This window comes from Bos indicus x Bos taurus, chromosome 6, assembly GCF_003369695.1.
Source record: "Bos indicus x Bos taurus breed Angus x Brahman F1 hybrid chromosome 6, Bos_hybrid_MaternalHap_v2.0, whole genome shotgun sequence".
Lineage (NCBI taxonomy): Eukaryota > Metazoa > Chordata > Mammalia > Artiodactyla > Bovidae > Bos > Bos indicus x Bos taurus.
The window spans coordinates 115,073,049-115,100,756 of record NC_040081.1 but is presented as its reverse complement, the minus strand read 5'-3'; the positions used below and the strand labels follow the sequence as shown (position 1 = coordinate 115,100,756).

Here is a 27,708-nt window from a genome sequence, read left to right as displayed (position 1 = left end):
GTTTGCTTGGTTTGTGTGTCTGAGGAGCTGTGTGCACGGTGTGTTTGGGACTTGATTCTCCTTTCCTGGTCCCAGTGTAGGGAGATGGAGCTCTCCATTACCATGCTTCTCCTCTTGTGGAAGTGCTCTGCTTATTTCTAAGGAATTAATATAACCGTGAAAAAAGTCCCGGGACTTTAGAAAACCATGGAAGTGAATCATTACACTGGTAGAAGAGATAGAGAAGTGTTGAGGGGGAGAAGGCACACATTTTCACAACAGAAGACAAAAGCAAAAAGCCTGGAGGCTGGGACATTGTCAGGGCCATGGCTGGCAGTAACGCGGTGCTCCTGTTTCTAGGTGTACGAGTTGACCTTGCACTACACCCAGCACCAGGACCACAACGTCGTGACTGGGGCCCTGGAGCTGCTGCAGCAGCTCCTCCGAACCCCGCCGCCCGAGCTCCTGCGCGTGCTGACCACGGCGGGCGGCGTCCGGCAGCTCGCGGCCTCCAAGGATGAGCCCGGGGGCCGCAGTCGGAGCGGGAGCATCGTGGAGCTGATAGGTAGGGCATTTGGACGGCCACTCTGGAGTCCACTCTGCCGTGACTCTGCACCCCTCCTGAAACTCGCGCCGGTGTTGGTGAGCCACGGGCGGCTGAGTTGCCTACGACACAGGTGTCGTCCTTCCTCCTGCACACAGGGACTGGGGGGTGCAGGCGGGTGAGGTGAGGCCAGCACGGATGCCTGGCCTCCTGACCTGGACTCGGCTGCCTCCACGTGGCAGTTCACCTGTCGGAGAGTGACGGCACTGGCGCTGTTTGCCCGTGACAGATCCTGGGGTCTTCCTGAGGCCCTCGAGGCCTTTGCTGCCCTCTGGGCTCTGCTCTGTGGTCCCGCCTGGTTCTAGGCAGCCCTCTGTCCCTCCTCCTCCTCCGGCCCCTTCTCCCCGCTTTGCTCTTTTTCCCTGTGCTTTTGGGCACTACGTGGCCCTGACCCCACCATATGCTGCTGCTGCAGATCCCCCTGCTTGACTTGGACTGGTCCCCGGGGAGCTAGAAGTCAGGGGTCCCTGAGTGGCAGCCTCTGGACCGGGTCTGGAGCAGTGGAGGCTTCTGGGCCTCTGCGGACCGGCCGCACCAGGCCTGGCGCGTGGGGTCTGCTCAGTGCAGCGCGGGCGAGGTGGCCTTCACCATCAGTACTGACCAGGGAGGGCTGCGATGTCTGCCCGCGGCCTCGTGTGGTCACAGCGTCTGCCTGAGCCCCACGGAGAATCTGTCGCTGTGCCTGTCCACTGGGCTTTGTCCTGAGCTGTCCTTTCCCTGTGGGTGCATGCCTGACAAAAATGATTGCTGTCCAGTGATCTAATTTCTAATGACTGTGTCTAATGAAAATGTCTATTTGATTATTGGTTGACCAAGTAATCTGGGTTTTCTAATGTTTTTAGTTTGGCTTTCTAAATGCACTTTGAGCTCTTTTGACGTTTTAGGTCACATCTTTAGAATTGTATTTTTGAGTGCTAATGTAATTTTCAAGTTATTGAAATTAAAGTTATGCAGTTTTTATGTTACAGGATGGTGGTTAAGCACCACCTGTAGAAATAACGTTCATGTATTTTCTAAAGTTGAATCCAGCTTGAAGATTTTCTGATTGTTTCTGGATCTCAGCCGCTTGTACTGTATTCTCAGCTGTCATTTTCTGTGACTTACAGCTGGAGGGGGTTCTTCATGCAGCCCTGTCCTTTCAAGAAAACAAAAAGGTGATTATTTCAGAAATGATTGTTTTGAATCTTCCTGCTTTTTCAGTATTTCTCTGATGCAGTTGGCTATGCCTGTGCCTCTTCTCAGCATGGTGATTGTGTGTATAAATGCAGCTGAAATCTGATAACCAGGCCCGAATAGTCCTGTTGGGTGGCTTCAGAAAGTTACTTGTGGATCAGAATTGGTTTATCGTAAATTTCTCTCTCTTTTTTGGGGGGGTGGAGGGCACACCGTGTGACTTCTGGGACCAGGGGTTGATCCCAAGCCTGGCAATGAGAGTACTGAGTGCTCAGCATGGGACCTCCAGGGAAATTCCCTGTCATAAATTTCTCACGCTTTAGGTGAGGTGTCAGCAAACGTTTTCTGTGAAGGGCCAGGTGTAGCCCTTAGAGTCCTCTTTTTGCAGGGCTTCAGCTCTGTCCTGCGGAGAAGGCAATGGCACCCCACTCCAGTACTCTTGCCTGGAAAACCCCATGGATGGAGGAGCCTGGTGGGCTGCAGTCCATGGGGTCGCTAAGAGTTGGACACGACTGAGTGACTTCACTTTCACTTTTCACTTTCATGCTTTGGAGGAGGAAATGGCAACCCACTCCAGTGTTCTTGCCTGGAGAATCCCAGGGACAGCAGGGCCTGGTGGGCTGCCGTCTGTGGGGTCGCACAGAGTCGGACACGGCTGAAGCGACTCAGCAGCAGCAGCAGCAGCAGCAGCAGCTGTGTCTTGTGGCAGGAAGGTAGGCACAGATGATGCAAAGCTGACGGGCACAGCTGCCTTCCAGCACAGCTTTATTTGGTTGCCAACTCCTGCTCCTGGGGGTGTTCTGTTTGCAAAGGCAGCTCATCATCCCAAAGAAACTTGTTTGGTATTAGTCAGGGATAATGTTTGGTTAATTATTTGGGCCTGGTTGTCATTTTTCAGCCATATTTACCTTTGTACTTACCCAAGTTTTCTGATATAATTATTTTTATTTAATCAAAGTTCTTCTGATATGGTCTGAAAGTTTTGGTACACATCATTTCTTACAGCACCAATCATTTTCTTCCTCTGCTCTAGATTTCCATAGAAAACTATTGCTGTTTTCTATTTTGAAATTCTAAAAGACTCCTTTTTTTTAAATTGACATAAAAAGCTAATTTTTTACATGTAACATGCTAGTCTGTTTCATGTCTTGAGTGTTTAATTGAGGCAGCCTGATGCCTAATATTATTTGTAGTGTTGAGTGGGATCTTAATAGGAATAATATTCTAATCCTGGCTGGATTAGGTAAATGTTTCCTAGAATACTTGGAATTAACAATATTTGGGTCATCATATGGAGAAGGAAATGGCACTCCACTCCAGTATTCTTGCCTGGAGAATCCCCATGAACAGAGGAGCCTGGTGTGCTGTGGTCCATGGAGTTGCATGGAGTCAGACACGATTGAAGCGGTTTTGCACACATGCGTGCACGGATCATCATGATGTGGGATCCTTTCAAGTTTGAGATTTTGGGGAAAACCCTGAGATTTCTTGAAACCTGAAAGGCTTCTGTCAAAAGCTCATGTTTCTCTCCTTGGACTAGGAGGAGACTTAAGGCGTGTGACCAGATTTCCCTAGCACTTGCCTTGTTTCTTGTTCTCTTTCTGATGACAAGGCGATGACAGATTCAGGTTGCAATGTTTTCTGAGGGCTGGAATGTGGAATTTGTGCTCAGGCTCTTTTTTATTTTTGAGTGTTTTGCTGTTGTCCTGTAGAGCTGCAGTTGTCATACTTTGCTGTCGTAGCTGCAGGATCTTTCTTTTCAGATGAAATACGCCAATATATGAGAGAGAGAGACAGAGCTGTTGGGTGTCAGATCAGGGTGAGGGTGGGGGGCGTGGCCTGGCCTTGCCCCCTTGTGGGGAGAACTCCTTGGAACAGATTTGCAGACTGCTGTTTGCAAGGACGGAGGCTGCTTTCGTTAACTCTGAATTCACAGGTTGCAGTGTTATCTGCTTTCTCAAGGTAAATCACTTGTTCTGTAATAAAGGGCTATGTTATTTATAGGTAAGCCAGGTTGCTGTGTTAGTTTCATCTAGATCTTGAGTTTCCTTTGCTTTTTCCTGGATGGGAGGAGGGCTTTAAAGTCACATCAGTGTAGATTTATGGAAGTATCACACCTGTGACTTAATCTTTGAAGAGGAGTGAAGTTAGAAATTGGAACTTGCCAGTAATTATTTTGATAGTGTCATTTAATGACATTTATATGTAAAGTAACCATAAGGATTTAATGATCCCACTTAAATCATGTTAAGACTGTTGTTTTCTTTTTTCCGTATTATAATTTGGAAACCATTGACTGTAAAATGTATTTTTAGAATTTAGCTAAAGATGAAATACTATTCCATCCTCCCAGATCATATAGTACTTGAGTACTGGTTATCAACAATAGAAATCCTTCAGGTTAAAAGATAATAAAAGTGACTTTTTGTTGGAGATATGACGTGAATATCCTGGCGGCTAATAGAATGGGTTCTGGCTATAACTTGACATTTTTAAGGTTAAATGGTGTTGCTGCTGCTGCTGCTAAGTCGCTTCAGTCGTGTCCGACTCTGTGAGACCCCACAGACGGCAGCCCACCAGGCTCCCCTGTCCCTGGGATTCTCCAGGCAAGAACACTGGAGTGGGTTGCCATTTCCTTCTCCAATGCATGTAAGTGAAGAGGGAAAGTGAAGTCGCTCAGTCATATCCGACTCTTCTCGACCCCATGGACTGCAGCCTACCAGGCTCCTCCGTCCATGGGATTTTCCAGGCAAGAGTACTGGAGTGGGGTGCCATTGCCTTCTCCAAAGGTTAAATAGTAACATAAATTATTTAACACTGACAGTAGTCTTAAGTCAGTTAATATTAATAATTAAAATACTTTGTGGTACAGATTAAGAATCATTGCTTTTAACTGTTTTTCATACAGGTTCATTGATTTTAATAATACTCTAAACAGGATGTGTATGCACTTCGTATTAGCACTGTGGAGAAGTCAGGAAGCGTGGATGTGATGAGAGGCTGATGGCAGGGTTAAGTGTGCCAGCGCGTTTCCTCTTGGAGCGCACTGCTGTCTGCTCTTCAGAGTGCTTCCTTCAGCAAGCGCTGACTTGCTGTGTCCTTCCCTAGGGAAAGTGCTCTTTGGAGAAGCAGCGCCCTTGGAAGACGACTCGGAGCCCAGGTCGGAGGGCAGCAGCCCCGCCTTCTCAGGTAGCGGTGTGCCCCTTGCTCCTCTCCGCTGAGCTCTGCCCCGCAGTGGGCCGTGCTCCTTGGAGGCGGCCGTGAAGCCCGCTTGAGGCGCCTTTCATAGTGTTCACTTTGAAGCACGACCTGTGTGTTTTCTTGGATCAAATATTTGCTGTTTTCCTATATAGGATATTTTCCTATGTCAAATACATGCTGTTTTCAAGCTGTTTTAAAATTAGGTTTATGCTCCCTGGGTGTAAGTCTTGTTGAGAAGGGCATGGTGGGTAACGTGTCTCATGAACTGCATGGGTGTGAGGAAGAAAACGGGATTAAGGATGGTCCGAGGATCTGAGCCAGTGCCGGCAGGTGGCAGGTGGCAGTGACGCTCTCAGCCAGAGTCCACGATCAGGGGCTTCACAGGCGAGTTCTCCCAAACGTCAGACAAGGGTCGACACCCGCCCTTCTCAAAGTGTTCCCAAAAACTGCAGAGGAAGGAACACTTCCAAACTCATTCTGTGAAGCCACCATCCCCCTGAAACTGAAACCAGACAAAGCTACAGTAACAACAGAACTACAGGCCAGTGTTGCTGGTGAACATGGAAGCAGTCAAGTAGGGGTATCCTGGGGGCAGGGGTTTTTCCCTGTCCACAAATCAGTCAGTGTGACAGACCGCAGTAACAGATGGAAAAGATGAAAACCATTTGAGAGGGGTTTGGTCTGTATAACCCTAGCCAAATGAATATTTTTAGATAACTGAAAATAAGGCTGAAATACAGGGAAAGAAAGTCTGAATACTTTTCAGTGGTGATTATTTATTTACTGGTTTATTTTACAAAATAGAACCCCATGGACAGAGGAGCCTGCCAGGCCAGGCTCCTCTGTCCATGGGGATTCTCTAGACAAGAATACTGGAGTGGGTTGCCATGGCCTCCTCCCGGGAAATCTTTCCAACCCAGGGATTAAACCCAGGTCTTCCACATTGTAGGCTGATTCTTTACCATCTGAGCCACCAGGGAAGCCCAAGAATACTGGAATGGGTAGACTTTTTAAATTACAAAAATAAACTTAAAACATTAAACAAAAATTACAGCTATCCATGTGCCCAAGTGCTCACTGACCCCCTGGCCTCCAGGAGTGACATAGCTCACAGCTTGGTGTGGGTTCTTATGTAGGGTGATGTTTTTTAAATGGGAGTTAAAGACTAGGGAAATGTGAACTTAATGCTCCAGGGGAGTGGGACTGGCTGAGGAGTCTTGAACGGGATCTGGGAAGATGGAAAGCCCACCTTCCGGAGCGCCGCTTACTCCAAGCTCCAAGCTCTTGTGAGCACCCCGCCTGTACCCCAACCTGGCTGCCAGGGAATCACCAGAGTCTCCATGCTGCTCTGTACTCAGGACGGAGCAGCAGCTTGAGAGCTGGAGGTGGTTTGACAAATGTTGCTTGTCAAACTTGAGAGTTGGCGGTGAAATGCCACTCGGGAATATTTATAGCATTTAAAAATAGCTACTTGTGGTCCTTATTTTATCAATATAGCGATAGAGGAAAAGAAAAGTAATCCAGTCAAAATGTTTGAAGGATGCACTGTTTGTCTTGCTTTTGAAATTGACTAGTTCATATTTTCACTGTATTTAAGGAAGTTTTGCAGTTAAAACAGGTGCTGACAGTGAATTTGGGGGTATTCTGCAAATATTCGGTTCCCTGTTGTCTGCTCTTGCTGACCCTTTGAAGAGTGAATGTTCCTTTGTCTGCAGCCTCAGTCAAGGGTGAGGTTGGAGGCGAGCTGGCTGCCTCTTCCGGGATCTCCACGCCTGGCTCTGCCAGCTCAGCGGCCGACTCTGTGGGTCACGACATCATCACCGAGCAGCCCCGGTCGCAGCACACGCTTCAGACGGACGCGGTGGATCTGGCCGCCTGTGACTTGACAAGCGCCGCCACCGATGGGGACGAGGAGGACATCCTGAGCCACAGCTCCAGCCAGATGAGCGCCGTCCCTTCTGACCCCGCCATGGACCTGAACGACGGGACCCAGGCCTCCTCGCCCATCAGCGACAGCTCCCAGACCACCACCGAGGGGCCCGATTCAGCCGTGACCCCTTCCGACAGTTCTGAAATTGTAAGTGGTCAGAGGGGGAGACCTAGTTTCTGCAGAGGGGCCTTCCCTGGGGCCCCAGACCAGGATCCTCCTGGCTGTTTATTCCATCCATCTGGCCTGTGAATAGCGTGTAGAGGTCTCCAGCTCGGATCCTGAGTCGGCAGCGCAGCCCATCGAAGGCCTTCCCTGAAGGGTCGGCCAGGTGCCCTTTGTGCTGGACATGGAGTCAGAAGTTAGGCCACTTGATGAGTGCGATTAAGTGCGTTTGAAATGTTTACCTTTTTGGGCACAGGGTAAGTCATTATTGTGAAGATCCTTAATGAACCTGTTATTAACAGATCTGCAGTCTTAATGCAATATGATTAATAACAGTAATACTGTGCGTTGTTTTAACACTTTCTGACTCTTCAAGAACCTTGACTACATAGTCCATCTTATAGAACGTGTCTCTAAGCACCTCTCGTCTCTGAGTTAGTGGACACGAAGCCCTCCGGAGTGGTCTGAAGTTTGGTACAGGCATAAACTGAGCTTTACAGCCCAATTTTATTTAAACAATTTCTACTGGCAATTGTTTCACTACTACTGAATGTGTTCTGTTTATTAAGATTTTTTTCTTAAACTGGAGTAAATGCAGAAGCTTTGAGAAACACAGGACGAAGCACTGGCAGCTGTCCACTTGCCACGTGAACGTAGTTTCTGACGGCCCAGTGGGTTTCCACTGGCTCAGTTGGAGGAGTGGGCTCACCACTGGGGTTTTTAGCTAGAAGACCCAGAAGACCTGGCAGAAGATAGGGTAACTGGATTGTGGGAAATGATTCCCATAACTGGGATGTGGGAAATGATTTGAAGTCAGGAAAGGGTGATGAGTACTGACCAGTAGGCAGGGAGAAGGGGAGGCTAGGAAAGTGCTGCGCCCAGTAGTGCGTTAAGTGAGCGGAGGAAGTTTCTGTCGTCGGTTTATTGTACCAACTTACATCTTGCCTTTTTTTTTCTTCTTAATTTTTATTTATTTATTGGCTGTGCTGGGCCTTCGTTGCTGCACAGGCTTTTCTCTAGTCGTGGCGAGCAGAGACTGCTCTCTTGTTTCGGAGCTCAGGCTCGGTAGTTGTGACTCTCAGGATTCACGTTCCTCAGCATGTAAGATCTTCCCCGATCGGGAATGGAACCCATGTCTCTGGCAGTGGCAGGTGGAGTCTTTACCCCCGAGCCACCAGGGAAGCCCGTCTTGCCGTCTTATAGGTGATGCTTTCTGGACGGGTTCTCTAGCCATTGGACAGAATGGCCACAGGAAGTCGTGCGAGCGTCCCGTCTGGAGCTCCTGCAGCAGCCGTGTGCTGTGGGGCCGGGCTCTGGCCTGCAGGGAGCTAAACGTCTCCCCTTGGCATGTCTCACCCCTGCAGAGTCCTTTCTGCTTTATGAGGTGCTCCTGTGTCTTTTATTCAGTTCGAGTTGTTTGCTGAACACACGAGCTGAGCACTTGTTATGTTCCAGGGATTGCTCTACACACAGGGGGTGAAGCAGGGGGTGCAGCGCACAGAACTGCTCTCACGGAGCTCACGTTTCAGAGCGCGAGCCCTCAGACTCTTTCCGTCGAGGGCCAGAGAGAACCTCCTTGGCTCTGTGAGCCGTCGGGCTGGTGTTGCACACTCATCTCTGCTGTTGAAGCGCCAGAGCAGCCACAGACAGTATGTGAAGGAATGAGCGTGGCTGTGTTCCAATAAAACTTTATTTACAAAAACTGGTGATGGGCCAGGTTTCCCTTCCTCCGTACTAGAGTGTGTGTGTCTGGGTAGGGCAGATCATAAGCCAGTCATCAGCAGGTAAATAAACACACGGTCAGGTGGCAGTAAGTGCCACAGAGAAAAAGGAGCCAACTGTAGGGGCCGGGGTTCCCTGACGAGACTGTCCAGTGTGGTGGTTCGGGGCGTGGCCTGTGGGGAGCCCAGCCCCGTGAGAGCTCTGGCTCAGCTGCTCAGGACCTGGGCAGCCTCCACAGCTGTGGCCCTTGCTGCCCCTGTTTCCTTACCCACAGAATGAAGCTGGAGATGGTGCTTAGCGCTGTGAGGCTTGTGGGGATAAGGGACATAATACGTGGGGGTGCTTTCACGCCAGCCGGGGGTGCGCTGGGGTTTTCAGAAAACGTTGTTTATTACGGTAGAACTTCTCATCTTAGCCTGTGTGGGGTGTTTGCTTTCTTAAGTCATCTGGAGAGTGGAGGAAGTTTGTTTCTCTCTTGTTTTTGCTCATGTATTAATAGCTCAGTTTTGTTTTTTTAACTTTATAATGATACAGAATTTATTTCAGAAATAATTACTAACATACACAGGGTCTCTCACTCAGTTTTTCAGGTAAATTACAGGGGATTTCAAGTGGACAGAGATTTGGCAGTCTGAAATCACCACCCGTGTGTGTGGCTAGATATGTGAAATACTGTACCCCACACTTAGTTGGGTCAGTCCTAGCAGTGCAGGGGGTAACCTGTTGTTAGACTTTTGTTTAAAAGACTTTTCCTCATTTTTCACTTGCTGTAAAATTTGCTTGTGAACACAGAGGTTTTTGCTTGGATTTTTGTCTTTTGTAATCAAAAAAGAGAAACGTCCAGATTGGGATGTCTTTGGCATTTTTAGAACCACAGAAGCTTTCCATAACATGGTAACGTGCAGTCAGTAAGCTCTCGGCACTGTTCACGCCTGCGTCCTGTGCCTTTGAGGAGACGCCCTTCCTGTCGGTGTGTGAGGCGTGGTCCGTGCTGCTTACGGGCTTTGCCTTTGCCTTTCCGCCTTGGAGGGCTTGCCCCTGGGCGGTGGCGCTTCAGAACCTCACAGCCCCTCCTGCACGTCCAGGTCTTAGATGGCACCGACAGCCAGTATCCAGGGATGCAGGTGGGGCAGACGCAGGACGAGGACGAGGACGCCACCGCCGTTCTTCCTGACGAAGACGCGGAGGCTTTCAGAAACTCTTCCATCGGTACGTTGACTTTAGGAGGTGTACATAAGTCCCCGACACACAACTAAGCTCCATTCCGAGATTTTGTTCCTAAGTCCAGCAAAGCGAGCCCAGGTATCCAACTAACATGATGGGCCACATAAGAACTGTACTGTAATAGGTTTATAATACTTTTCATACTTTTCCCTGGACTTGAAATTAAGACTCAATGGACATGAATTTGAGCAAGCTCCAGGAGATGGTGAAGGACAGGGAAGCCTGGCATGCTGCAGTCCATGGGGTTGCAGAGAATCAGACACAGCTGAGCGACTGAACCACAGCAGCCACTGTGTACAGTGCTGTACTCTGTCGAGCACACTTGTAAAGGGTGCACGCGTGTGGCGGTACACCCCGCACATGAACTGACTTTCGTGATTGGAATGTGAACACATGTTCACATCTTGGAAAGTTTGTGACCTGAAAGCTCGCTTGGAGGGGCCTTACTGTACTACTAAGCGGCCTTGTTTTCAACCCTGACCTCTTATGTCTTAGCTTCTAAGAAGTCTTCTGGCATCTGTTTCCTGAGTTGTAAATAGCAAATGAGGAAAATCAGCTGAGAGATTATCATACGTTCTTGATGACAAGTCCTGTGTTTTCATACTGACTTTGTGTCGATACGTGTATTTGTGTTTTAATTGGAAACTTGTCGGTTGACTTAGTCTCTTTCTTTGATTTCGAAGCCCTTCAACAAGCACATTTGTTGAAAAGCATGGGCCACTGCAGGCAGTCCTCTGACAGCAGTGTGGATAAATTTGTCTCAAGAGAGGAAGCTGCCGAGCCAGGGGATCCAGAGAACAAGGTGAGACTCCGGGCCTGAGCCCGCGCCGTGTCCCGCGGGCTGAGTGTTTAAGCGTGCTCTGTCTGCCGCGCTCCTGGCTGTCCCGTGGCTGCACCTTTGCTCAGCTCTTTCCCCTTCGCATATCGACCTCGAGTCCGCTCCGCTGTCTGCCTCTCGAGGTGTGGATGCGTCCTTGAGAACTGCCCGACGTTCGGCCTTCTTGGGAGCCCTTCCCGGACACACCTGTTGGTGCCGAGTGGACCGCACGTGATTTCTTGGACCGTCCATCTGATGGTCGTGTGTGGCCTGCCAACGTTTCTTGGTTTTGTTCCACTGAGTTACTTGTTCACTCCCGTGGTAGGTCCTTGTGCAGCTCACCGTCACAGCCCCTCTCCGGGCACAGTTGAGTGGCATCACATGCTGCGTGTTGTGCAGCCATCCCAGACTGAGCTCTGTCTCCATTCAGCACTGACTCCCATTCCCCCTTCTTCTGGCCCCTCTCACCCATCATCCTGCTTTCTGTCTCTTTGGATCTGACTACTCTGGGGACCTCTCATAAGTGGAATCATAGTATTTGTCGTTTTGTGTCCTCAGGGTCATCTGCGTCACAGCAGCTGTCAGAATCCTCTCCCCCGAGACTGAATTTTGCTTCATTGCCTGTGTTTACTATGTTTTGCTTTTCTCTTCATCTGTTGATGGACAGTTGGGTGACTCCCCCCTTTTGTCTGTTGTAAATAATGCTGTTATCAATGAGTGTACAAATACCTCTTCAAGACCCTGATTTCATTTCTTGTGGGTAATACACCAGAAGAGGACTTGCTGGACTGTGTGATACTTGTGTTTCTCACTTTTTGAGGAAGCCTGTGCTGCTTTCCACAGCAGCTGCCCCGCTTTGTTTTTATTTTCTGCACCGTGTGGCATGTGGGGTCTTAGTTCCTTGACCAGGGATTGAACCTGCGCCCTCTGCATTGGAAGCACAGAGTCCTAACCCCAGGGAAGTCCCTGCTGCACCATCTTCCCTTCCCACCCGTGGCGCACCAGCATTCCGTTTCTCTGCGTCTTCGCCAACACTTCTTTCTGTTTTTGTTTCTTTTTTTTTTGAGGGTGGCCATCACACTGGGTGTGCAGTGGTGTATCACTGAGGTTTCTGACCTGCATCTCCCCTAATGATTAGAGACGTGAAGTATCTTTTCGTGAGTTAATTAGCCATTCGCGTATCTTCTTTGGGGAGCCGTCTCTTGAGGTCCTTTGCCCATTTTTAACTCGGGTTGTGTGATTTTTTCAGTTGTTGCCCAGCTGTCCATTGAGCTGTTTCAGGGTTGTCTCTGTATTGCTTGCCTTTTCCCTGTGAGTGTCCTGTACTCCCAGTTAATTTTAAATTCCTCAAGGGCAACAAGTAGTGCTTCACACTTGGTCCCTCTGTGGATGCTCCACCGTCTGGACCTTGGCCGCTCCTGGGACAGTGGCCCTCCCCTCACAGCTTTGGTGTCCCTGGGCGCTTCCCTCTGCCTGTGCGGCGTGCTCCCTTCCAGCTGGGCTCATTCCGCCCCAGCCCTCGGGCCCCCTGTCAGGACTCCCCCCAGGGGTCTAATTCTGCCCCACCGTGGCCTGTGAGGTCGAGCACGTCTCTGAATGCCAAGCTCCTGCACAGTTGCTGCTCTGGAATTCTTTGTTGGGTGAACTAAGGAATCAGCCTGTAGGTTCCATGATTGTAAGACGATAAGTGTTGGTTTCTCTTTACAGCCTTGCCGGGTCAAAGGCGACATCGGCCAATCCACTGACGAGGATTCTGCCCCTCTTGTCCATTGCGTCCGCCTTTTGTCCGCTTCATTTCTGCTCACAGGGGAAAAGAATGGTGAGTATCAAAGAGCAGGTGCAGAGCCAAAGGGAGTAACTTTAGGTTTCAGAGGTCACCTTGGTCACCAGCTTTGAGCCTGTTTGCAGCAGCCAGAGTAGAAGCTGGATCCGAGCTTTGGTTTTCACCCACTGACAGGGAAGGGGCAGTGAGGCTGGGGGAGGCTGGTTTCGTGGGTCTGGCTCTGTTTGTTTGGAAGCTAAAGATTTGCTTCTGTGACGCTGACGGTGGCCGCTCGGACTTGTTCCAGCCTTGGTTCCGGACAGGGACGTGCGGGTCAGCGTGAAGGCGCTGGCCCTCAGCTGCATTGGAGCCGCCGTGGCCCTTCATCCTGAGTCTTTCTTCAGCAAACTCTACAGAGCACCTCTTGACACCGTGGAATACCCTGGTACGTTCACACTTTTTCTCATTTCTCATGTTTAGTCATTGTTTTGAATACTGTTTCCAACTCGGACTATTTTAGTTTTGGAACACTAAGTTTTCTGAGTAAGTTTGCAGCGTTTGAGCTGTGTTACAGCTCTGCATAAAACACATCAATTGTCATGTTTTTGGCTTCTTGGACTCCCTACAGATGCAGTGTTTAGTTGAAACACACAGAGGAAAGCAATAGAAGTCTGGGAATGTAAGAGCTGATTAATACATGTATTGGATTTTAGCAAAAGCACAAATTGTGTGTAATCAAAATTGCTTTGGGTCACACCAGCCAGACCAGACATTCACACTCAGAGCCAGTGGGGAGCGAGCCATTAACGCTCAGAGCCGACGGGGGCTGAGATGAGCTGGGCGGCACCAGCCAGTCTTCCACAGCACAAGTCCTGGGGCGTCTCCTCCAGTGGGTGACTGGTGGAAGACTGCTCTCCTAAAGTTACCCTCCCGCCTGCTCTCTCTCTCCTCTCTTTCCTTGGGTGAAGGGACAAACTCATGCTTTTGAATTTATTTTAGATAATAAGTGTGGAAAGCTTTGAGGCTCTCTAGTCATTTTCCTGAAGCAAAATGTTGGAATTTTGATTACTGGCTGACAACCTGGAATTGTAACCCAGAAACTCTTATCGTGTTGACGCGCTGTCAGGGATGTGATGAATATAGGGTCTTTAAATCCGGGATGTTTTTTACCACTGATGGTTGTTACAGTCAAGTCTTTTCTAGATTAGCATCGCTCCCTTGCCCTTCTTTTTCTTTCCGGAGAATTCGGCCTTTGCCCTGAGTTAGAAAGTTGACGGTAGGGACCTGTACAGTGGCCGGGCCATCTCTCTCCGCAGAGGAGCAGTACGTGTCCGACGTCTTGAACTATGTCGACCACGGGGACCCGCAGGTCCGGGGAGCCACAGCCATCCTCTGCGGGACCCTCATCTGCTCTGTCCTCGGCCGGTGCCGCTTCCACGTGGCGGGCTGGATGGGCGCCGTCAGAGCCCGGACAGGTAAGCGCCCGCTTCCAGCTTCCAGCACCGTCGCCCCTGGATGGCGTTCTCGAGTTCAGGTTCACACGAAGGCTTCTGTGCTTGCTCTTCCGGGCAGGAAATACATTTTCTCTGGCGGACTGCATTCCCCTGCTGCAGAAAACTTTGAAGGACGAATCATCAGTTACTTGCAAGTTGGCTTGTGCTGCTGTGAGGGTGAGCGTGAGTGTTTGTGATGTCATTTCTTTGATTAGTGGAAATTTCACCAATGTTAACGATGAAAGGTTAAGCTTAATATTAAATATTTCCATTTGCAAGAGTAATAAACATCTGTGTATCTACCTCAGCCTTAGAAGGAAAACAGTGCCCGCAGACTCAAGGTTTAATAGACTTCGGTTTAAATCTCAGAATATTTGTTTGAAATACACTTTTCCTAAAGGGTATCTCTACCTTGCTCATATTACATGTAAAACTTGCTGAATTAAAACGCAGCAGCTCTTTCAGGCCCCTCGAATGCACAGAGTGAGGCCCTGGGGTTATTTAATCGCTGTGGCGTTGGCGGTGGGGCGGCCCCAGGCCTTTCTGAGGCAGCATGTTGAAATGTTCTATCAGCTGGTTCATAACTCACAACTGGCCCGACAGCAGTCCACGTTAAGCAGTAAAAATCAACCCCCAAACCCTACCATTGTCAGATTCATGTCCCCCTTTAAAGTGTCACGGCCCGGCCAGACTTGCTCCTTGGTCCCAGCTGTTTGCCAGGTGTCGGTCAGTCCGTGTCTGCTGGGGCAGAAGGGAGCCAGTCAGCAGCACTCAGCGGGCCGCGTGCGCTGGGGCGGGCTGGGGCCGGGTCCTGTCGGGCAGGACGCGGGCTCCAGGTCGTGGCGCTGGGCTGGGGCGGCCCGGGGTCCAGCAGGGGAGGCGCGTGCCTGGTGGCCGGGGAGAGGCCTGGGCCGAGGCGGGGCAGCGGGGAGAGAGCTGGGTCCCGTGGTGGTGACACGCTTGTGCTCCACCTCGAGGGGACTGAGGCGCGTGCGTGTGGCCAGTGTTCCTGAGTGAGGTTGCTGTCAGGGGGCTGCAGCAGGCACGGGGCGGGGTGCGTGTGGGGGTCTGCAGAGGGCCACCTGCCGCCTGCCTTCCAGCTCTGTGTCATGAGCCTCTGCAGCAGCAGCTACAGTGCCTGGGGGCTGCAGCTCATCACCAACTTACTGGCCCTGCGGAGCAGCTCCTACTGGCTGGTGCGGACGGAGCTTCTGGAGACCGTGGCAGAGATCGACTTCAGGTGGGTGAGGCGGGCCCGCTAGGTCAGGCTTGAACGGCGCTGGGCGGCCCGGTGCCCAGCTGCAGGTGGTGACTGTGTGCCTCTGTCCACCCCTCTCCTCTGAGTTTGTACGTCCACGCAGAGGAGTGGAGTTTTCTGGTAGTCTTAGTCACTCAAGTGTTCTGCACTTGGTGAGTGAAAGAGCTCAGGCTTCTAGAACGATGATGCTCGTGTCACTTGGGCCTGTTTAGACGAGTGCACGCCGTGCTGTACTGAGCCTTGGTCAGACGGCAGATTGGTATTGTCACAATTAAAGAATAACTTCTGATGCCTTGCAGTTTATGATAATTTTCTGAGAAAGCATGATTGCCCATGTTTTCTTTCTATGCTTTCTTTTAGATGGGAAATTTTCCTTTTTGTCTGAGTTTGTGGGGTTTTTTTAAGCCCCCGTCTGTAGAAGGCTGGTTGTGTGCCGGGGTGGGCTAGGTGCCCTCTGTGGGTCATTGTCTTCAGCCTTAGAGCATGTCTGTGAAGTCAGGGCTGCTTCCCGCTGCGTCTCACGGACGGGACCCCGAGTGGTGGGGGGGGACCCGCTGGTCTCTGAGGGGGCCAGAGCCTCAGCCCCCTCCCCATGGTCTGCCCTCCCGCCACCTGAGGTGTTAGAGCTAGTTCTGTAGGGCACCTGGGGTCTTTCACAACACCAGGTGTGTATATTCACTTCGAAGAAAAGTATGGAGCACTTTCTGAGCCTGGAGTCGGGAGGAGCGTGTGTTCTCCTGTTGGAAGCAGGCATCTTCCTGCCGTGTGGCGTGGGGCTGCCTCAGAGCCTCCCCGGCTTCCACCTGCGGCCCTGGCCTGGCCGTCCTCCTCTGCGTGCCGTGCAGGCCGTCCACGCGGCTTTGTTCAGTAGCTGAATTATTCACCGTGAAATATGTTCTTTTGTGTTAGGTTGGTGAGCTTTCTGGAGGCCAAAGCAGAAAGCCTGCACAGAGGGGCCCATCACTATACAGGGGTAAGCCCTTCATTTCTGGGAGGCCGTGATTTAACTTCCAGCAGTGCACTTTCCTGTTGGTGTGGGATTTCTAGGAATGTGTTGTATCATGAAGCTTGTGATCGTATATGTGAGTTTAGGGCTAGTGACGTTGAGTTCTTCTTTACCGGCTTTCCAAGATACCTGATCTAAAATTCATTTAAATACAGAGATCATACCTGTTTTTATCATCTTTCTTTCCAAAGCTTTTAAAACTGCAAGAGCGGGTACTCAGTAATGTTGTCATCCATCTGCTTGGAGATGAAGACCCCAGGGTGCGGCATGTTGCTGCAGCTTCGTTGATGAGGTATTTGCCCAGTATTTCCTCTCTCATTTCATCTTCTTGGATAAAGTACTAAACGATATGACGTGGGAAGAGAGGCAAAAATCTGGAGACCGTAGGGCATAATCCTAAATCTTTTGAGCTCACTTTCAGTTACTCTTAAGCTATCAAAAAACATATTTTTCACTGTCTCAAGAGCCTGAAATGAAAATTAAGACAGCAATAAAGTACTAGCTTCATATTGTAAAAGTAATGGGCTTTGACGGCCAGATTTTTGAAATATGGAGAATAGCACTAAGAAGAAAATAAAAATCACCACTAGTTCTCCCACTGGAGATAACTACTGTTAACATTTTTTTGCTTTATGTCCTTTATACAAGCTTCTTTTTCAAAACTGGGACACAGTGTACATGCAATTTTGTTATCTGTTAACTTCCACAGAATAATAATTAGCATTTTCCTGTTAGAAATACTCCTCTGAAATGGCCTCTTTGACCCCCGCCCTCGTCTGGGGCACCTCCCTCCGTTCCGTGTGTCCATGCTTCGGTCCTGAGGCGAATGGCGTTTCACACAGTGTCAGATACAGAAAGGCTGGAAACACCTGTTACAAGAAATCTGTAGTTAGTGGCCACTTTTTCACTGTGTAGTTGTGATAGAATTTTTTGTAAAGATTATTCAGTTGGATACTAAGCTTTTATTGATTTAAATAATGAATAACGGTTCAGTGACTTGTATTATACATAAATGTTTAGCTAGTGACTAGTATAACGCGTAAATGTTTACATATAACTTTTGTTTCTAAGAATTAATTCATGGAAGTTGAGTTACTAAGCCAAACCTTTTATTTTTAGGTTTATTGAAGTAAAATTTTTTATCTCTTATAACTTACCCATTTTAAGTGTACAATTAATGATTTTTGGTAAACTTAGAATTGTGCAACCTTTACCACGATCCAACTTTACAATATTTCCATCATTTCAAAAGGATCTGTTGTGCCCATTTGCAGTAACTGCCAGCTCCTACCCGGCCACAGGCAACCACTGCTCTGCTTCCCGTCCCTAGAGGCGCATGTGCCTTTTCTGCACACTCGGTATAGTCACACGCACACGGTCAGTAGAGGCACGTGTGCCTTTTCTGCACACTCGGTATAGACGCGCGCAAACGGTCAGTAGAGGGGCATGTGCCTTTTCTGCACACTCGGTATAGACGCGCGCAAACGGTCAGTAGAGGGGCATGTGCCTTTTCTGCACACTCGGTATAGACGCGCGCAGACGGTCAGTAGAGGGGCATGTGCCTTTTCTGCACACTCTGTATAGACACACACACACGTCAGTAGAGGCGCATGTGCCATTTCTGCACACTCGGTATAGATGCGCGCACACGTCAGTAGAGGCGCGTGTGCCTTTTCTGCACACTCTGTATAGACGTGCGCACACGTCAGTAGAGGCACGTGTGCTTTTTCTACACACTGTATAGACGCGTGCACATGTCAGTAGAGGTGCATGTGGCTTTTCTGCACACTCTGTATACACGCGCGCACACGTAGTAGAGGTGCGTGTGCCTTTTCTGCACACTCTGTATACACGCGCGCACACGTAGTAGAGGTGCGTGTGCCTTTTCTGCACACTCTGTATACACGCGCGCACACGTAGTAGAGGTGCGTGTGCCTTTTCTGCACACTCTGTATACACGCGCGCACACGTAGTAGAGGTGCGTGTGCCTTTTCTGCACACTCGGTATAGACGCGCGCAAACGGTCAGTAGAGGCACGTGTGCCTTTTCTGCACACTCGGTATAGACGCGTGCAAACGGTCAGTAGAGGCACGTGTGCCTTTTCTGCACATTTGTATAGACGTACGCACATGTCAGTAGAGGCGCGTGTGCCTTTTCTGCACACTTGGTATAGACTCGCACACATGGTCAGTAGAGGCGCATGTGCCTTTTCTACACACTCTGTATAGACGCGTACACAAGTCAGTAGAGGCGCGTGTGCCTTTTCTGCACACTTGGTATAGACTCGCACACATGGTCAGTAGAGGTGCATGTGCCTTTCCTGCACCCTCTGTATAGACGCGCGCACACTTCAGTAGAGGCGCGTGTGCCTTTTCTTCACAGTCTGTATAGACGCGCGCACACGTCAGTAGAGAAGCGTGTGCCTTTTCTGCACACTTGTATAGACGCGCACACACGAGAGTAGAGGCGCGTGTGCCTTTTCTGCACACTCTGTATAGACGCATGCACAAGTCAGTAGAGGCGCGTGTGCCTTTTCTGCACACTTGGTATAGACTCGCACACATGGGCAGTAGAGGTGCATGTGCCTTTTCTGCACACTCTGTATAGACACACACACACGTCAGTAGAGGCGCGTGTGCCGTTTCTGCACACTTGTTATAGACTCGCACACATGGTCAGTAGTGGTGCATGTGCCTTTTCTGCACACTGTATAGACGCGCGCACACATCAGTAGAGGCGTGTGTGCCTTTTCTGCACACTTGGTATAGACTTGCACACACGGTCAGTAGAAGTGCATGTGCCTTTTCTGCACACTCTGTATAGATGCGTACACACGGTCAGTAGCGGCGCGTGTGCCTTTTCTGCACACTTGTATAGATGTGTGCACACGTCAGTAGAGGGACTCTGCTCCTGACTGTGTTTCACTCGGTGTTCGAGGCTTGTCCATGCTGTGGGTTGGGTGCCCATTGTTTGTTCTCTTCGTTGTTTAACAGCGTTCTGTTATGTAGATAATACTGCTGTTTTATGTATACATTCACCAAGTGATATGATTATTTTCACTTTTTGACTGTTATGAATCATGCTGCTTAAACTCTTTCCTCCAAGACTTTGGACGTATGTTTTCATTTCTCGGGGGTAGGTACTGGCAAGTGGGTTTTTATGGTTTTGGTACTTAACTGGAGAATCACGTGGACAGAGGAGCCTCGCGGGCTGTGGCCCATAGGGCCACAAAGAATCGGCCACGACTGAAGCGACTGAGCAGGCAGTGAAGTTTCTGTCCAGAAGCGGGTCAGCCTGTCCTCCCACCACCAGAGTGGGATTGTGCCCGAGTCTTCACCAAAGCAAGCACTTCAAAAAACATTAAGTATTTGTCTGTTGCTTAGGCAGTTATTGGTATTTCTTTTTAACATAACTTTTATCTTGTTTTAAAAATAACATGTTTACTAAACAAAACTGAGGAAAAGTATAAAAACCTTTGTAGTCAAACTGCTCAAAGAAAACCAATTGTGTTTTGGTGGATAGCCCTTTGGTTTTCAGTGTACAGGTCACTCCGTGGTGCCTGACTCTTTGCGACCCCATGGACTGTATAGCCCGTGGAGTTCTCCAGGCCAGAACACCAGAGTGGGCAGCCTTGCCCTTCTCCAGGGGTTTTTGGTGTGGCCATGTGCCTATCAACCAAAGCAACCAAAGCTTGTGAGCTGTGCCTTTTCAGGGACTTAACTGGGTTTGTATGACTTGCTTGACCAAAGATCTTGAATCTTTACCATTTTCTATGAAAGTGAAAGTGAAGTCGCTCAGTCGTTTCCTACTCTTTGCGACCCCATGGGCTGTAGCCCACCAGGCTCCTCCATCCATGGGATTCTCTATGACAGTAATTTATTAAACCTTAGGAAAAAATGGTATTTATGGCCAGGTCTTCCTGGAGGAAAGAGACTTTAACTAAAGTTAATGGAGTTCACACACCACTGTTTTAAAACAGTTGATTGTTTCTGGAAGCTACAGGCCGGCCCGTAGGTGTGTGAGGGCTCATGCAGAGCCCCTGTGCTCCCTGCCTCCACCTCAGAGTTGGCCTGAGATGCGGGCCTCAGCTGGGACGTCGCCCCTGGGGGTGTGGGGGCGGTCCTGCAGAGAAAGTCGCAGGAGTGAGGAGGGGCCCACCTGGGTGACTCCTGTGCAGGGCCCCGCACCCCCCCACCGCCCCGCCCCGGCGACTCCTGCTCAGGGCAGTCTCCTGCACCTGCTGACGCTGGTCAAGGCGATTAGAGGAGCACTCGGAGGGCTTCTGAACTCAGAGGAGTTAATCTGTGGAGAGAGCTGTAAGTAACTGTGTGATGACGAGAAGAAAGTCCAGCCCCTGGTCGTTTCAGAGCGGGGGTGTGGGGCGTGCCTGACCAGTGCCGCCGCTCAGGAGACGTGTCTGTGGGTAGGTGCTGCCGAGCTTGATGGTGACACAGGGCCTGGCGTAATCAGAAGGGGTTTCACGTACTTTCTAAGGGAAATAAACCTGACTTTTATGTTAGGCTCGTCCCAAAGCTGTTTTACAAGTGCGACCAAGGACAAGCGGACCCAGTGGTGGCCGTGGCACGAGACCAGAGCAGTGTGTACCTGACGCTTCTCATGCACGAGACGCAGCCTCCCTCCCACTTCTCCGTCAGCGCCGTAACCAGGTATGCTAAGCAAGGCATGTGGGCACTCATCGAAAGCTTGCATTTTCTAGAGAAAATGCTTTAGTGAGGGTGTCTGAGCAGGTGGGCTGCCTTCGATAGGATGCTTCTGTCTCTCAGGGTTTACCACCAGCCTCTTTATTTAGGTTCTGCTGCAGCCACGCAGCAGTGACATCACAAGTCTTAAGATTCGTTTGTTACGAGCCACATACTGACAACTGTATTTTTCTGTAGGACTCTAATGCTCTATCTTGTCCTTAAAGTTTTCACTTTCTCTGTGTTATCTAAGAGTATGGTTATGTAATAGCGTTAATTTTAGCAGGCTCTTAAAGAGTGTCAGTGTTATTTAGGGTTATCCACTAGTTAAGTGATTAGCAATTATTATTCACATTTTTTTGTGAAGGTCTTTAAATACAATTTCAAATGACTAAACAGCCCTCTCTCTGATTCTCAGATGAGTGGGATAGACTAAAAGTAATCATCAGAAATGCTTTAATGAAGTTCTGATTTTCTTTAAAATTTCAGTTTGCCAGGAAGGTTGCAGAAATGATAATAAGACTATTATGCTTTTAAAGAATTCTCTGTGTTTTAAATGTTATTTAAAAAATTAGCTTTTATGTGATACTTTTTTCCTGAATGGCATTTTAAAAAAATACGTGGGCTAAATGACTTTTGAAGCCAAAATGTCCATGTGACAGTTTGTTCTGAATTTGAAGCTCAGCTTGTCAAATTTTGAAGCTATTTTTTCTTAATAAATATCTCTTCTAATGCACAGGTTGTTTAAAAACATGGAAATAATTTTTTTCCTAATTTCCTTTTTTTAACCTCAAAACTGGCATTTTCTTTCTTTGAAAAGATTCAGGATAAATGTTCCTTTAAGATAAGCAGAAGCAATATAAGAATATTTCATTATCAGGAATTATACAAGCTTATGATAAGTAACTTGTCAACAAGGTTGCATCTTCTAAATGTCATTAGATGCCAACAGAGATACGTATAATATTTTATTAAAATTGGTTAGTAACTACAGCTGTGAAAATATCCAGTCCAAACTCGGACTGTCCTCCCGACATTCAGCTTTGTTCAGCTTGGTTCTTGCATGATAAGCACAAATCCCGGTTTTGCGCTATACTTGCAGGATTTATGTAAGGAGATAAAATGTGTTCTCCTTAGTGTGTATCGTTGAGTGTGTCTGTGGACAAGACCCGAGGGGAACAGAAGTGAGTCGACACTCACCCTGCCTGGGCTTCCTCTGTGTGGTTGGGGAATTAGAATTTGTATGTAACCATTAGGAGGGATTGAAATTCATGTGTGCCGTGAATGGAATGCGGAAAAAGTGACAGTCTTGTAGTAGGAAAGGACTTTGTTTTGTTTGGAATCAGGAGTAGATTCCCATTGGACATAATGTAAAGCTTGAAAACGGGCGGCTTTGAATCGGCACGCAGGCTGCAGCCGAGGCTGTGTTGAGGGGAGTGTTGATCCTCTGGTGTGGTTGGGTGTTGGAGGAGGGACGGGTTGTTTCATCCTTCTTTATAGAATAATGACCACATTTATTTCCAGTTTTCCTGTAACTTAAAAAGTCAAGACTGCTTTAACTTCTTGTGGCCTTTAATCTTAAGTATTTAAACGCCATTTGAATTCTGAGAATGTCATAAACTTTAATGGGAGATTTTAAGTCTCTCTGTATCTTTCTCGTTAGAATTTATAGAGGCTATAACCTGTTACCAAGCATCACAGATGTCACTCTGGAAAATAACCTCTCTAGAGTCATTGCAGCGGTTTCTCATGAACTGATCACATCGACCACGAGGGCACTCACAGTAAGTCTCTTGGTTGGGCCAATGAGTTAATTTCAGTAGTTTTGTGTGGTCTGTTCTTCATGATAGGATACTTGTATTAGAGCTCTTACATGTGGGCTTCTGTTAATAAAACCCTGGTTTATTCCAACGAAAATGGAAACAACTATTTTCAGGTTATTAAAGTAATACATGTTTATTTAAAAAAAAAAACATTCAGCCCATCTGGGAAGAAATAATAATGAAAAACTACCGTAATCCAAATTGGTAGTATATCAGCAGTTTAAAATATCTCTAAAATAATTGACTCAAGGACTTTATAATATATATGAAGAGGAAGAAAAACTTGGAAATACTGACGAAGATTTTTGTGTCGTGTGATTATCTGTATCATTACTTATGATGCTGAAAGTGCAAAGAAGGCTAATGTCCAATAATTCTCTACTGGATAAATTCTGAAGATGCCTAAATTCTGTATGGATGCTGAAGTGTTTATTTGTGCACCTGTTAGTGCGGTGCTTTGCAGCATTTGTAACAGTCTGTAGAGGGAGCCTCTAGGCGATAATACCGAGTGAAAAACGCACAGAACGGAACCGCGCGCTGGTGTGTAGTGGTGGTGAGAAGCAACGTTCACGGAAACACCTCTCTCACTCAGGAGGATAATTGGCAGAAAATTACTAAAATTAATTTTAGAATGTAGTTAATTAGTAATTAACTTAGTAATTAATTTTAATTACTAAAATTAATTTTAGAACTAAAATTAACTTTATGAATGGTTATTCTTTTTAAGATATCACACATTTTCTAAAATGAACACATGTAATTTCCATAATCAGAAAAAAGAATGTTAACATGAAAAGTGGTGCCAGTTCACTGAGTTAGCAGCTTAAACCTTGTCCTTTATTTTCTGTGACAGAAGGAATGCTTTCCTGTTGTAAAAACTCAGACAATTGTGATTAGACTCTCTTGATACTATATAAGTGCCTTTCAAACTTAAATACTGTTTGGGCTGTCTGTAGTTTGGGCTTCCCTTGATTTGTTCAAAATGTTACAAATTTTATCTGTCTTTATTGTGACCTCCATATGTCAGACACTGTTCTAGGCTTGGGATGTAAAAACAAGAAGAATCCTTGCCCTGTGGTTCTTTAAGTCTGGTCAGGAAGATGGACATTAATTAGCTTGAGCTCAGGAATGGCCGGTGTGGGGTAGGGGGAAGAAGCGGAGAAGGGGAGAAGGGAATTCCAGCTGGGGGGCGGAGGAGGGCACAGGAAGATTAAAGCCAACTAGAGGAGGTGCCTCCCTGCCGGCCTCTCCTCCCTGGATGTAAGGACCCTCCTTAAACCTGTATCTCGGTTGTCCAGCTGTGTCTGAATTCTCCGGTGTGAACTTGTTCTGTGGGAGGGCAGATGTCCTGTGCCTGGGTACAGAGCCCGACTTTATTTTCATTGTTCGTACGTTTTATAAAGCGTAAAAGGACGGTCAGTGTAATGAACCCTTTTGGTGTGATCTTACCATTCCTTTCTTGTTTAGTTTGGATGCTGTGAAGCTCTGTGTCTACTTTCAACTGCCTTCCCAGTTTGCATTTGGAGTTTGGGTTGGCACTGCGGGTATGTATTTCCTTGGCACATGACTACAGTCATGTGATACAATCATGGTTATACGGATCCTTTTTTTTTCTCTTGTGAAGTCTCTCATCAGTGTTACCTTTTGGGGAAACACCCACTGGAATATTTGCTTCTCCCGGTTAGTTGTGTTGGATGCTAGTGACAGGAGACTTGGAAGCAGTGAGTTACTTGTGATTCTTTTCGATGTGAAATGCTCACTCATCAGCATTTGGAGGATTTGAGGGTGTGACTTGCAGTCTCATTGAAGGGAATTTGCATACACTGGCAAAATACTTTTCTAATTGGCTTGATTCTCTCCAAAATTATTCACTACTATTAAAAATTTAGAAACTTTCTTTGTTTGAAATCAGATGTGATCTATCATGCAAAGTCGTGATCAGTTACAAGAGTCTTTTAGGAACTACTGTACTTACATTAGCAGTTCTCATTTAAAAATGAAAAGGATTTTCCTCCCGTAGATGGCCCTAATGAAGTGAAGTGAAGTGAAGTGAAAGTCGCTCAGTCGTGTCTGACTCTTTGTGACCCCATGGACTATACAGTCCATGGAATTCTCCAGGCCAGAATACTGAAGTGGGTAGCCTTTCCCTTGTCCAGGGGATCTTCCCAACCCAGAGATCAAACCCAGGTCTCCCGCATTGCAGGCAGATTCTTTCCTAGCTGAGCCACCAGGGAATCCCAAAAATACTGGAGTGGGTAGCCTAGCCCTTCTCCAGTGGATCTTCCTAACCCAGGAATCGAACCGGGGTCTCCTGCATTGCAGGTGGATTCTTTATACTTTCAATCAGATCTTCTCCCTGATTTCATTTCTCAGGTGATTTTTATGGACCTGTGGTTACAAGAAAGATGCTAGTTTACAATTTAGTAAAATCGCTTTATGAGCAGCCATGAAATGAATAGCCATAATCTTCTGTTTGGTTCATAAGAGGAGGCAAGACTTAGCTCAGCATTGTTCTGTAATTTGATCCCGCTTCCAGAGTGCCCCCGCTGAGTGCCTCAGACGAGTCCAGGAAGAGCTGCACCGTGGGGATGGTCTCGATGATCCTGACCCTGCTGTCGTCTGCCTGGTTCCCGCTGGATCTCTCCGCCCACCAGGATGCTCTGATCTTAGCCGGGAACTTGCTGGCAGGTATCGGCCCTGAGTTGAAACACTTGGCTGTGGGTAAACTCACCTCTGATTTCATTTGCACGGGCACTGTGTGCAGGCATTGTCTTGGGTGCCCGGGCAGTAAGGAGGCAGTGAGAGGGCTGCGTGCTCAAATGTAGGAGTTCATAAGGACACGTGTCAACGCGGCGGGGCGCGATGCTCCCCACGGGGGATTAGGACAGGGACAGGGTTTGTCGACTGGCAGGAAAGGGCACAGCGCGCAGGGTGCTGCACGGGACGTGGAGCAAGCTGCGTGTGGCGTCGGAGCTGACAGTTTTGGATGCCACGTGAGTGACGATGAGGATGGAGAATGTGGCCGGCGAGCAGTCTGTCTCCAGTAGTGAGAACTTAGTCCGTTTGCTCTGGGAGGTCACTGGAGAGCTTCATGAAAGGGACTAACAATCGGGTCAGTATTTTAGAAAGACCACTTGGCTTATGCGAATACAGATTGGAGAAGTTAGGGAAACTCGTAGTTAAGGCAAGATGGAGAGAGTCTGAACAGGGTGATGGTTGTGGCTTGTGTTGAAGAAACCAATTAAAAGAGAGTAACGGAGACAGAATCCGCAGGTCTCGATCGCCAGGTGAACTTGAGTTGTCTAGGTCAGGAAGGGGACTGTCCTGGGGGTATATGAGGGTGGGTTCATGGCAAGTGGGCACACAGGGAAATGTCAGGTTCCTGTGGAACCCAAGGCATCAGCTGACCCCAGGGGGTGTCCAGCAGACACCCCATGTGGACGGGTTTGAGTGACTTGGTCTTGCCCCCTGCCCTGGCGCTGGGGGGTGACATGTGTGCCCGTATCGCAGCCAGTGCCCCCAGGTCTCTGAGGAGCTCGTGGGCCTCTGAAGATGAGGCCAGCACGGCAGCCACCAAGCAGGAGGAGGCGTGGCCGGCCCTGGGTGACCGGACCCTGGTGCCCATGGTGGAGCAGCTCTTCTCCCACCTGCTGAAGGTCATCAACATCTGCGCACACGTCCTGGATGATGTGGCTCCGGGACCCGCAGTGAAGGTAACGCCTCACCTGGGCAGCTCTTCCCGCAGCTCGCGTGGTGCGGGGGCTCCCAGACACGCGGGTCTCCCCAGTGCAGCCGCCTGCTTCCGGGCTCTCTCTAGCCCCTCCCTGCTGCCTCGGAGTCCATTCTGATGGCAGCCCTTAAGCCCCCGTGTCCGCTTTGCAGGCAAGGCTCCAAGGTGTAAGGTGACTTCTTAGATCTTGAATTGGGCAAGCAGCGAGCCAAGGTGCCTGTGCCTCTGCCTCCCGCAGTGCGGGCTGGGGCTCTGCGTTCTCTCATGGGTGTGCACAGTGTGGACTTCATGAAGAGTCTGGGTTTGTTGCTGCCTAGCTCAGCTGCTTGTTGGCTGTGACCTTGAATAAGTCCCTTCATCATTGCTGAGCCTGTCTCATTTGAAATGGAGTTCGGAGCATTGCTCCCTACCCTGCTTCATGCCCTGGCCCCCGGAGGGTGTCCCAGTGCTCACTCTTGGAGGTGGCAGGCCTGGACTCCCAAAGCCTCCTGCAGCCCCTGTGGCCTGCTGAGGCCTCTCCGGCCTCTGGCGTTCACGGTGCTCCCATTAGGAAGTGCTGGGCCACCTCCCACCATGGATGATTGTCGTGTGGATTAAAGTAGACAGTGTGCGTACAGACTCTGAGCCCCACAGATGCAGATTCAAACAAAAGAAATGAATTCCATGGGTTGACTCTTTTCCACAGATGGGTGAAGCACACAATAGCCTAGTTCTCGGTTTTGTGTTGGTTACATTTCCTTCACAGTGTCTTGTGTTCTGTTTTAGGCAGCCCTGCCTTCTCTCACAAACCCGCCTTCTCTGAGCCCAATCCGACGGAAAGGGAAAGAGAAGGAGCCAGGAGAGCAGGCGTCTGTGCCTGTGAGTCCCAAGAAAGGCAGCGAGGCCAGTCCAGGTGTGAGGCCGGTCGGGGCGAGGGCCCGGGCTGGGAGGCGGGCAGGGTGGGGCGGGGCAGGGGCGGGGGCCGACTGTGTCACAGCGATTAGGACCCAACACTTCTGGTCAGGTCCGGGCTGATGGATGACGTGGAGTTTGGGGAATAAAATGCATAGAACGAAACCACAGAAACGGTTTCCCCAGGTGTGGTTTCCGGTGTTAACTGCTAAGAGGACACAGAGCACACTTTG

At 48.9% G+C, this 27,708-nt stretch overlaps 1 protein-coding gene across 2 annotated transcripts in view; it reads left to right on the top strand.

The window, feature by feature from the left end:
- Positions 1 to 27,708, top strand: part of HTT (huntingtin) — a 123,730-nt gene that overhangs the window by 37,679 nt on the left and 58,343 nt on the right. The window contains exons 9-27 of one of the 2 annotated variants that reach the window (XM_027545174.1): positions 340 to 544; positions 1,690 to 1,737; positions 4,865 to 4,945; positions 6,673 to 7,034; positions 9,857 to 9,980; positions 10,679 to 10,797; positions 12,520 to 12,631; positions 12,882 to 13,019; positions 13,891 to 14,049; positions 14,147 to 14,244; positions 15,168 to 15,307; positions 16,235 to 16,298; positions 16,523 to 16,623; positions 20,852 to 20,998; positions 22,695 to 22,815; positions 24,322 to 24,398; positions 25,391 to 25,542; positions 26,365 to 26,567; positions 27,350 to 27,476. In XM_027545174.1, the coding sequence (XP_027400975.1) occupies positions 340 to 544; positions 1,690 to 1,737; positions 4,865 to 4,945; positions 6,673 to 7,034; positions 9,857 to 9,980; positions 10,679 to 10,797; positions 12,520 to 12,631; positions 12,882 to 13,019; positions 13,891 to 14,049; positions 14,147 to 14,244; positions 15,168 to 15,307; positions 16,235 to 16,298; positions 16,523 to 16,623; positions 20,852 to 20,998; positions 22,695 to 22,815; positions 24,322 to 24,398; positions 25,391 to 25,542; positions 26,365 to 26,567; positions 27,350 to 27,476 (2,578 nt within the window). The remainder of the gene's footprint in view (positions 1 to 339; positions 545 to 1,689; positions 1,738 to 4,864; positions 4,946 to 6,672; positions 7,035 to 9,856; positions 9,981 to 10,678; positions 10,798 to 12,519; positions 12,632 to 12,881; positions 13,020 to 13,890; positions 14,050 to 14,146; positions 14,245 to 15,167; positions 15,308 to 16,234; positions 16,299 to 16,522; positions 16,624 to 20,851; positions 20,999 to 22,694; positions 22,816 to 24,321; positions 24,399 to 25,390; positions 25,543 to 26,364; positions 26,568 to 27,349; positions 27,477 to 27,708) is intronic. The other variant, XM_027545175.1, reaches the window with a different exon arrangement.